General features: G+C 49.3%; 1 protein-coding gene across 1 annotated transcript; it reads left to right on the forward strand.

Moving 5' to 3' along the window:
- The first annotated feature begins 838 nt into the window (after positions 1-838).
- SRSF6 (serine and arginine rich splicing factor 6) lies at positions 839-5,512 on the forward strand. Its single transcript, XM_015647652.3, has 6 exons — positions 839-1,138; positions 1,360-1,508; positions 2,786-2,913; positions 3,076-3,284; positions 3,814-3,903; positions 4,022-5,512. The coding sequence occupies exons 1-6, from the start codon at positions 1,032-1,034 to the stop codon at positions 4,383-4,385; spliced, it is 1,047 nt and encodes a 348-aa protein (XP_015503138.1). The 5' UTR covers positions 839-1,031; the 3' UTR covers positions 4,386-5,512.
- Positions 5,513-11,289: the final 5,777 nt, after the last annotated feature.

The following is an 11,289-nucleotide window of genomic DNA, read 5'->3' on the forward strand; positions in this document are numbered from 1 at the left end:
AATATACAAATCATTGTGTATACTATGAATACCTCAAATGTAAAGCCCAGCAGACTTTAAAACAGTGCATTTATCCACATATGAGAGGATTTTTATCAGCGGATAATGAGAATTTTTCTAATTCAGAACATGGAAGTCGCGGCGCAGTCTTGGTGAGTCCAGGCTGGTGTTTGGTGATTCTCCTACACAGCCGTGCCTGGAAGGGACCCCACACACAGAGCCCCAGCGGCAGCCCGAGCTCTCAGGAGGCCGTGACAGGGCTCTGAGGGACCGATCCCGGGGATTCCGAGGGACCGATCCCGGGACTCTTGAGGGACCGATCCCGGGGGGCTCTGAGGGACCGATCCCGGGGGCCCTGAAGGACCGATCCCGGGGGCTCTGAAGGACCGATCCCGGGGGCTCTGAGGGACCGATCCCGGGGGCTCTGAGGGACCGATCCCGGGGGTTCCGAGGGACCGACCCCGGGGGTTCCGAGGGACCGACCCCGGGGGTTCCGAGGGACCGACCCCGGGGGTTCCGAGGGACCGATCCCGAGGCTCTGAGAGACCGACCCGGGAGCTCTGAGGGACTGATCCCGGGGGCTCTGAAGGACCAACCCCGGGGGCTCTGAGGGACTGATCCCGGGGGCTCTGATGGACCAACCCCGGGAGCGCTGCAGGCTTGAGCGCGGGAGACGCCACGTACTGGCGGCGCATGCGCACAACAGCGCAGCTCCCGCCGGACCCCGCCCGCGCCCCCGTGCGCGCGCAGCGTTCAACCGCCGCCCCCCGAGCGCGCGCGGCTGCGCGGTGACGTTGGCGCGAGCCCCGCCTCCCCCTATAAAAGCGGCGGCGGGTGGCGGGCGCCATTGTGGTGCGCCAGGCCCGGCCGTGCGGAGCGGGCCCGCAGCGCTTCCGCTACTCACGCCGCCAGCGCTTTCGCTCCTTCTCTCTCTCTCACTTTCTCTTTCTGTCTCTCTTCCTTCCCCTTCCTCTTCCTCCTCTTCTCCTTTCCTCTCCCTCCCCTCCTTTCCCCCTCTCCCCGCCGCGGACATGCCGCGCGTCTACATCGGTCGCCTGAGCTACCACGTCCGGGAGAAGGACATTCAGCGCTTCTTCAGCGGCTACGGCCGCCTGCTCGAGGTCGATCTCAAAAACGGGTGAGCGCCATTCGTCCGTCCGCCCCTCCCGAGAGCCCCGGGCCGGGCCGGGCCCGTCCATGTCGCGGCCGCTGCCGCGTGGCGCCGGCGCAAGATGGCGGCCGGAGGGGGAGCGGAGCGGAGCGGGGGGGCCGCGGCATCGTCCCGGGGCTGCGACATGGACCGGGGCCGTGACACTGTGCCCCCGCCGCCGCCTTACCGGGCCTTTCTCCTCTGCCCAGCTACGGCTTCGTGGAGTTCGAGGACTCCCGCGACGCCGACGATGCCGTGTACGAGCTGAACGGGAAGGACCTGTGCGGGGAGCGGGTTATCGTGGAGCACGCCCGCGGTCCCCGCCGCGACAGGGATGGCTACAGCTACAGCAGCCGCAGTGAGTCCGGGCCCGTCCCTCCCCGCGGGGCTCGGGGCGGCGGCGGGCAGGGCCGGGGGCGGGCAGGGCTCGGCTGGCACCGAGCCCCGGGGCTGGGCCGGGGGGGGTCGTTAGCGGGGGGTACCCGGTGCACCGCTGGGGCTGCAGCGTTTTCCCCAGCACCAGCGGCGCCCTCGGGTATCCCGGAGCAGTTCTGGCTACCAAATCGTGGCCTTCTAGAAAGGGTATGCTCTGCTCATTAACGGCTCCAGTATTCCTGGGAGCGTTTAGATGTGACAGCAATGTTGCATCAGTAATTTTAGTGTATAAATATCGTCGTGTAACTGGGGGAGAATCGCTCAGCTGTGAACTTTGATGTGATTGATTCAGTTGGATATATGGGAGGGGCGGGGGGAGGTTTTCGAGCAGGAATCTGTTGTGCTGAAGGGGGGGCATTGTAAATATTTCTGTGCTCAGCTCGCTCGTGTAGCTTCTTGAGCTGAGCTGTGTAGAGCTTGAACGGCCTAGTACTGTAATTAAAAGTACTAAGGTTGATTTTTCGGTGGTGTTTGGAAACGTGGTGTTGGGGGGGGTGGGTTTCTGTCTTTTTAAAAAAATCAAATGTATGTTGTTTTAAAATTGTTGCATGTTCAATTCAAACTTTTTAACAAGTCCTTGATGTTTCAATTTAAAAGTGACCAGTGGGGCTGAGGCTGTGTCCACTGAGGCTAAGATGACTGCCTTTCCTGGCCATGGCTTTTCCATACATTGTGTGACCCTTGCCCTATGACCCTTTGGCTGACCTTACCGGAAGCCATGACGACAGCAGCCTTTTGCCATTAGACGCAGGGTGATGGTGAGGATTCCAAGGGTTAGACAAAACTGGTTAAACTGAACTAGGTGACTGTTACCTTGCGTGTTTTGTGGCCAAACCACCACCAAAAACCTCATACTGTGATGTAAGTACTTAGTGTAACTAGTAAACGTTTTTGTAAAATGTAGAAATGCATGTAATCAGTTAAGTTTTATATTTTACAATGTTCTGTAAAATAAAACTTAGCAAGGTGAATCTAATAAGGAGCAGTCACTCTCTAACAGATCGTAGGAGCACAGACTTGTAGGATGTTAGTCTGTTTGATTTGCCATTAATATAGATCATGGCAAAATTGCAAATTTTATTGGAGGATTAGCGAAATAAAGTCCTACTCCAGTAAATATGACTGTTAAACTAACTTTCAGAACATTGAGCTTCCTTCATGCTAGGAGACAACCTAACTTTGTTTCTTTGTACAATCAAGGTGGGGGTGGTGGCGGATATAGCAGTCGGAGACAATCGGGACGAGATAAATATGGACCGCCCGTTCGTACAGAGTTCAGGCTGATTGTTGAGAACCTTTCCAGTCGCTGTAGTTGGCAGGATTTAAAAGTAGGTATTGATGTTCTGTGTGGAGTCTGTTGTGACTATCAGGAAGCGATAGCTTCCTTTAATAGCAATGTTGATTTTGTTGAAGTAGAATAATTAAAATGTGTGCATTGAGTGCTGCTTGCAGAGCCCCCCTGTTCTGTAACTGCCCTCTGCTCCCTGCAGGATTTCATGAGGCAGGCTGGGGAGGTGACCTATGCAGATGCCCACAAAGAGCGTACAAATGAAGGAGTGATTGAGTTCCGGTCGTACTCGGACATGAAACGCGCTCTGGACAAGCTGGATGGCACAGAGATAAACGGCAGGAAGATCCGGCTGGTGGAGGATAAGCCACGCTCCAGCCACAGGCGATCCTACTCTGGCAGCAGGTCCAGGTAAGTTGGGGGGCATGCTGGTCACTGCAGCAAAAAATGGTTACAGTCAGCATGGGGATGAGTACCCTACCTGCAGCAGTTACCTTGAGCTGATGGTTTAGGAACAGGAGGAGGCCTCAGTGTAGAAGGAAGTATTTTACATTACACATTTGAGCAGTTCATCACATGTGAAACCTCAGATGTGATTCACTGACAGTATGTTGAACCCACCCTGCTGGGACCACCCTTACTCTTGAGAAGTTCTGTAGAATCTGTTAGATTGTGCTACTAGATAGCACAATGCATTAGATGGATTCAGGAAGATTGTTCCCTGTGAGGATGGATTTCCCAGAGAAGCTGTGGCTGCCTCATCCCTGAAAGTGTCCAAGGCCAGGCTGGACGGGGCTCGGAGCAACCTGGGGTAGTGGAAGGTGTCCCTGCCCATGGCAGGGGATGGAACAAGGTGATCTTTAAGATCCCTTCCATCCTATACATGATGGATGGCACAACCAGGCAAAGAGAAAGGGAATGACATTTTAAATGTTTGCAGGTCACGATCCAGGAGACGATCTAGAAGCAGAAGTCGGAGGAGTCGGAGCAGCCGTAGCAGATCCCGTAGTGTCTCCAAAAGCCGTTCCCGGTAAGTGCCCCAGAGTTAATGCTGCCAGTGCAGGAAGCTCCTCACTGACAAGTGTTTACAGCTCTGCTGGAAGTACACTACAGACCATGCAGAATAAATTTGTCTCTCTCTTTGAAAGATCTAAATCCAGGTCACGAAGCAAAGACCGCTCCCGTTCCCGATCCAAAAGCAGGAAGTCCAGATCAAAGAGCAAATCCAAACCCAAGTCTGACAGGGGATCACGCTCACACAGCAGATCCAAGGAGAAGTCAGAGAAGTCCCGGTCCAGATCCAGGTCCAGGTCTCGGTCTCCCAAAGAAAATGGTAAAGGGGATGCTAAGTCTAAGTCCAGGTCCAGGAGCAGGTCTCGCTCCAACTCTCCTCAGCAGCAGCCGTCTGCCAAGGCTCGCTCCGAGTCACCGCCCAAAAGAGCCGCCTCCAGGTCCCGCTCCAGGTCTCGCTCAAAGTCCCGCTCGCGATCAAGATCCAGTTCAAGAGATTAGGACTAGAACTCTCCTCTCACCTTGCACACTATTATGGAACATTTTCCTACCTGTCAGGCCATTAGTGTTATGTTAGTACTTCAGAAGTTGGTTTTTTCTCTTGCAGGAGCGAATGGCCTAAGAACTAAGTCATAAGGCCTAAAGGTTTAATTTGTATCCCAAATTTGATAATACCAGGTGGAATGGTGGTACAAAGCAGGAAGAGCCCCTTTTGTAGAAATTGAGCTGAAAGTTTGATTTTATAGCATTTCAGCAGGAGTAACTTAACTACTCTTAAATGCAAAGTGGTTTTTATATTAAAAATAAACAATATAAACAGGCTTAAATATGGGCTTTTTGAAAGTATCCTTTTTTTCTTATTTTTTTCATGGCATTAGAGCTATGGGTGTCATTAGTTTAATAGGTTTCAGCCTCCAGCCAAAGGCAGGATTGCCTTGCTGGGCAGGTCACACCGTTTATCTTAATTTTCAAAGCAGGTGGCAAACTGTACAAACCAGTAAACAGTACTGGGAAGATTTTAGACCAGCAATAAACTCAAGTTGGAGGATTTAGGTTGTACCTTGACTTGCCAAAAGAACATTCCCCCCATACTGAGATTGTATTAAAGGTAACAGAAGAACTCTGGAACCTGTATTGCTGAAAACCCTTTTGTTCCAGACTTGAAAGAATAAAAGTTTTCTGACGTTTCTTGCTTGAATCTCAAGTGTCACTGTTGTCAGACACGAAGGTGTCTCTTGGCTGTGGTCCAAGTCTTTAGTATGCTATATGGTTTGTCAGCCTCTGAATCCCCACTGGATATGAAAGCCAGGTAAAGTAATCTGTCTTCCCTCCCCTTTGACTCACTTATGTTAACGTTTTGCTTCAGACTAGGAGAACTATAATCCTCGTGTGTAGGTCCGAACTTTATTGGAAATGTAATCTCTTGGAGCTAGAGTTCTAGTTTTAACAAAGGCTTTGCTAAACCACAGTTGCCAATTCACTTAAATTGTGGAATAGGACTCATCCCAAAAATTTCCCTTTCTAGTTAAATTGATTTTTGTAACATGCAGTAGCAAACATTAGAACTGCCTTGTACTCTTTATACAATGTGTAGTTTGACTTGTATAAAATTAAATTGGTGACTCAAACTTTTGTGTTCATTGCAGTGAAATGGGATTCTTGCTCTGCGTTTTGCTGGGGAAATCACAGCTTACCCTGCTTTTATGGAGAGAACATCCTTGGTTTAGTGAGACAGTTGGTAGCTCTTGCCACACTCTTGGTGGTGTGCTTGAGACCAGCACAAGCTCTGTGTCCCAGTGTGTCACCTTGTCCTTTCTGCAGGTGTGGCTGGGTGTGACAGCTGCATCTCTGGTCCCAAGTTACACACCTGCCCCAAGGAATTGGGTCAGCATGGGCACATGGGAAATGTGACTTGATGCCAACTTGTCTTTCCTAGAATTCCTTTGTGCTGTAAACAGCTCTTAAAGTCAGTTTCTCACCATTTCCTGACCATCTCTGAAAAGCTGCACTTTGCCTGGTGCAGGTGAGTATCCATGCTGGTGGCACAGGGGGTCCAAGCTCACATTCCTGGAACTTGAATTGAAGTGGCTCTGTGCCTGGTGTTGCCATAAGATGAGGTTATCAGCCTGGGTGCTGCAGTGTTATCTGCACCTGACCCTGGTGGTAATTTGTGATAAGGAGTTTTTGGCTTAAATTGGAGCTGTTTGCTGAGGGTGGTGCATTTCAACATGAGTAGAAAAATGGTGTCACAGTGTTGATTAGTGCAGGATCTCAGATGGGAGAGGAGTACTGGGGGCTTCCTGCAGAATTCAGGCTGGGCAAGAACAGATAAGTTCAGGTTTACAGCCTAAAATACACTTGAGGACATACTTAAGCTGCTTTGGTTATACTTCTGATCATGGAGTAGGTCAGACTTCAGAGGGAACTGCTTCTCTTTGTGAAACAGCTTCACAGAGAACACTGGTAAAATATACATCACACTCCTCAAAAGAAGGATTGAGCTTGGAGCTCAGCAGGTTGAAAAGTACCTGTGCATATTCCCAGTATCTGTCTGATAAGATGTTGACCATTACTTTTTTGTAGATACAATCCCTTTCTAAAACTGACCCCAGTACCAGCCTGGGGATGTCCTGGCCACTCCAAGGCTGTGGGTGCCCCAGCCTTGGTCAGCAGTGCAGAGGGAAGGCTCTTAACCAGCTACACTCAGCTTGCTGAGCCAAGATTGCTGTGACAGTGGTTATGTTTGGAGTGCTCCTTATTCATGAATTACAGGGAGGGACCAGATGGCATCTTACCAATGTACCTGAAACTCCTTTAAATATCAAGATTTCTTTCTGTGTTACTGGAGCCACATTGCCTGTCTCCTTTGGCTGCTGCCCTTCACTGTGCAAATGAAGCAGGGATTCCTTGGCACAACTCATCCTTCTGGATGGGTTTCCTCTGGAAAGCCAGGAAGATTTTGGCAGTGCCAGATTCTGAGCCAGGCAGTGAAGTGCTCAGTTTGTGATAATGCTGTAATGAACCAGCAAAAACCCTAACACCCTCAGTGTTCAGCTCTGTCAGCAGCACTTTTCCTGGGAGTGGAACATTGAGGCTGGTGTGTGTTGGTCATCATAAGTGATTATTCCTGAGATCTCTTTTGTGAGTGCTGGAAAGGGTTGGGATAAATCTTCATACAAGAGTAAAAGGCTACAGGACCTACATGCTGGCTGCATGTGCTTTGTTTTGCATGCAGTAGCAGCAGTAGTTTGATGGGAAAACAACTTGGCATTGTCAGAACTCATTTTTAAACTGACCCTGGAAACAACCTTTTAGGAATGTCCTTCATAATTGGGCTACCTGACTTTTTTGTGGGATTTTGAAGACTTTTTATTTTTTGCATTTGGTATAATCAAATTTGTCTTTAAAGGCCAAAGGGGAAACCTGCCTTCTCATCAAATGTGGGGTGCAGGATTGATAAAAATCTAAGTGTCCTGTAGCAAATTGTGAAAGACAAATCAAAAGTACTGTTAAAAGTGACACTTGGAATCTGGGACTGTATTTGCAGTCTGGTCCTGGCCTTTTCCTATATTTCAAAAAGCATCCCTGCATGTGTTTTGGTTTTTTTACATTGACTCAAGTTTTGTCCTTAAATCATAGAATCACAGACTGGTTTGGGCTGGAGGGTCCTGGAAAACCATCCAGTCCCACCCACTGCCCTGGGCAGGGACAACTGCAACCAGTCCAGCTTCCTCCAAACCTCCTCCAGCCTGGCCTTGGAGACTTCCAGGGTGGGGCAGCCACAACCTCTGTTTGATTCACTTTCTATTTGATTGTATATGTCAGGAAGAGTTGTGTTGCTGGAAGGAAGGAAGGGCACAACTTCTGTGATGTGCACTAAAATAAGTCTCTCACCTTGCAATATCACTGCTTGGAGCAGTGCTGAGAGGCCCGAGTAAGCAATCCTCCTTTTTCCTACTAGAACATTTCTACCTCTAAATTCTGTGGTTTCAGATTCTGTTTAAAGCTGGGAGATGTCTCTGTCTCAATCCTGATTGTAACCACCTTTAGATGAGCAATGGGGAGCAGCATTTAAAACAATTCTTGGATTTCTTCTTCACACGTGGAATAACTTGAACTATTTCCAATTCCAAGTGTAGTTTAGGTTGGCACTGTAACATCCACAGAGCAAATTTATACATCAAAGAGTGAAAACTGTGAAAGCAGGAACTTGGCTGAGGAACCTGGAAATCCCAACAAATAGCTGAGGTGCTGGGAATGTCTTTGAGAGGTGATGCAAACCCTGGATCATTTGAAAGATGCATCATTTGGATGGGGCTGGTGATAAAGTTCTGCAACACTCTCGGTAGCTCTTTGCTTTGTCCTGGCTTTGTCAGGGCTGTTTAAAGCAAACAGGAACACATTACTTTAAAAGGTGAGAAGCACAGCTAACACAAATACTGCACTGGCAGCAGTTCAATGTGTCTTTAGGATCATAATGGTTGCTTTTGCACTGTGATCAACCCTTCCCCCTCCTTTTTTTTTGTGGTTAGGTGAAAAGAATGAGAATTAGGTGAGAATATGGGCTCAACTCTCACAGCTCCATCACACATTATTACTTTGCTAAATGTGTGTGTAGGTGTCAGAGGGGAAGTTTCAGCTGTTTCATAATCCAGTAAAAATCTGCAATAAACAAACTACTCTGAAGTGGCTCATAAACTTCCACCCTTTTAGCAGCACTGTCTTTTCCAGGCTGGGTTGGAAGCACATAGGTGTGTCCCTGAGGGAGAAGGAATGGCAGAGAAGTTGGTATGATCCACACCATGGAAAAAGTGCTGACCACGAAGATGTCAGCAGCTAATGCATGACTCAGGGTGTAGTTCACACCAGCTTGTAATAGGACTCAAATTTTGGGCATGATTCTGGGTGATTCTCTGACTCAAGGGCAACATCCGCTTGTTCAAGGAAAGTGTCTTGGGGGGGTTGTCTGATTTAGAATATCTTAAACACTCTTTTTATTCATCCTAGAAGCAGACACTTAAGTCTTGCTCCAGTGTTTTTCCTTTGGGCAAGAACTGAGTACGGTGATTTTGGTCCCAAGTTCCAAAAACAGTGCAGGGAAAGCTGTTTTTCTGTAAAAGCTGTTTTTCCAACCCTGTAACGCCAGGGTTGGAAGTGACAGCCTGTGCTGGCATGTGGATGGAGTGGGGGGGTTGTAGATTTATTCCTGGTTTGTGCAGCTCCTGGAACAGGATTATTGTGTAAATGGGAATAGGGAGTTAGTGCTGTTAAGCCAGCAGGTGTTCAATGGATCTCAGCTCATGGGCTGCTGTGACCAGGTGAGCTGCTGGGAGCAGAACAGGGTAAAGTGCAAAATGCTTTCCCCTGCACAGCTCTTGTGCCCCTTGTTCTGCTCAGCACCAGAATTAAATAGCAGTCTTTTGTGATCACAGTGGTGACAGGGATGCTGTACAATTCACCTGGAGGGTGCCACAGCAGCTCCTGTTCTGCTTAGCTCTGGCTCAAGCATGGAGTAAGTGCTGATGGTAACAGGAGACACAAGAAAAGTACTTCTGAAAGAGCCTCTCCAATTATCTTGTCTGGGTCTATTTGCTGACAATTAAAACCAGTTGCTCTGCAACAGTGTAATCCACCACCTGCCATAATTCAGGTGTCAGCTGTATACATGTGGCAGTCCAGACCAGAACTGTTCTGTAGTTCTGTGCACACAACATCCCCCTAGAAAGCACGAAACTGATACACAGCACTGCAGTGACCTTCCCAGTGGGAATAAAAGCTGTGCGGGGCAGGAGCTTCCTGTTGCTTCACGTTTTATGAGGTCTCTGCCAGGTTTTTGGGATATGTCTATGGGTAAAGACAGGAGTGACAGGCACTACAACGTGTGCATGCTGTTACCCTGGGAATAGCAGGATGTTATGGGGATAAATCCCAGTCAAGTCCCAGAGCAGCACAGCCCTGCACACGTTGGGTCTTACAGGACTAATGGCATGGCAGAGTTGAAAAATCCATGTCAGAAAAAATTAAATCACAAAAATATTACAAAGAGCTAAGTTTAAGTAAACAAAAGTTCATGGAATTCCAGAATAGCTCAAGCTGGAGGGGATCCATGAGGATCATTGAGTCCAAGCCCCTGCTCCTGGCACCACCACTTCAGATGAAACCACAGGGCCTGAGTGCTGTCCAGACACTCCCTGACCTTGGTGCTGTGACCCCTTCCCTGGGAATCCTCTTCCAGGCACTGAGCAGCCTCTGGGTGAGGAACCTTTTCCTACCCTGAACTGCCCCTGAGGCAGCTTTGTTCCATCTCCTGGGGTCCCATTGCTGCTCCCAGAAGGGGAGATCAGCACCTGCCCCCCGGGAGGAAGGTGCAGACAGCAATGGGGTCACCCCTCAGCCTTCTCTCCTCCTGCTGAATGGGCCAAGTGGCCTCAGCTGCTCCTGCCACGTCCTGGCCTCGGGGCCTTTCACATCCTGGTCCCCTCCTCTGGATACAGCTCCAGCCCTCAGGTGTCCTGTGTGTGCTGAGGGGCCCAAACTGTGCCCAGGACTGGAGGTGAGGCTGCTCCAGAGCAGAGCAGGACAGTCACATCCCTGATGTCCCCCAGGACAGGTTTGGCCCTTGGGGCTGCCAAGGCACTGCTGGCTCCTGTTCCACTTGCCCTCAGCCCAAAGCCCCTGAGCCCCTTCCCCAGGACAGTTCCCCAACCCCTGAGGTGTAAGTTCAGACCCTTCCCAAGAGAGGTCACAGAAATTGAAGTTGAGGATCAGAGAAGGAAATGATCTGGTGTTACATCAGCCAGAGGGCTCCCTGGGAAGCCAGGGCTGTTTCATCTTTTATACCTAATGTAGCTGTTCCCCAGAAATTCATCATTCTGAATTCCTGATTGTTTTTTTACAGTAAGCTCGGCCAGGAACAGGGAACTGATGGGTTGCTTTTCAAGTGACTGCGTTTCACTCTGCTCCTCATTCAAATCTGTTTGACCTTCCCTCTTCCACATAAAAGGATTGATATGGGAAATTTTTTTTCTACACTGTGCCACTGGAGTTTCATTTGAAAATGTGGAAGAAGGCAGCAGTAGCAAAGGAAGTATACTGTTACTTCCCTCCTGGTTTGCAGGACTTGTTGCTTCATGAGTCTGACTTTATACTTTTAATGTGGTAAAAATTTTGGAATACAAAACTCAGGGTGGCAAGGAACTTGCAGATGCACTAAAACTGTGAGGTTGTTCCTACAGTTTCCAGAGTGAGCAGGAACACTCCATGCCCTGGGTTTGGAGCAGCCAGAGCTGGCTGTCAGTGTGAGCAGGCACTCACCTCTCCCCAGCCCATCCAAAACACATTGAGAGATTTTCTCAGAAGCTTTTTGTACATTTGACCCTTGTGCTTCCAGCCTTGGTTCTTTCCA

Source organism: Parus major, chromosome 20, assembly GCF_001522545.3.
Source record: "Parus major isolate Abel chromosome 20, Parus_major1.1, whole genome shotgun sequence".
Taxonomy (NCBI): domain Eukaryota; kingdom Metazoa; phylum Chordata; class Aves; order Passeriformes; family Paridae; genus Parus; species Parus major.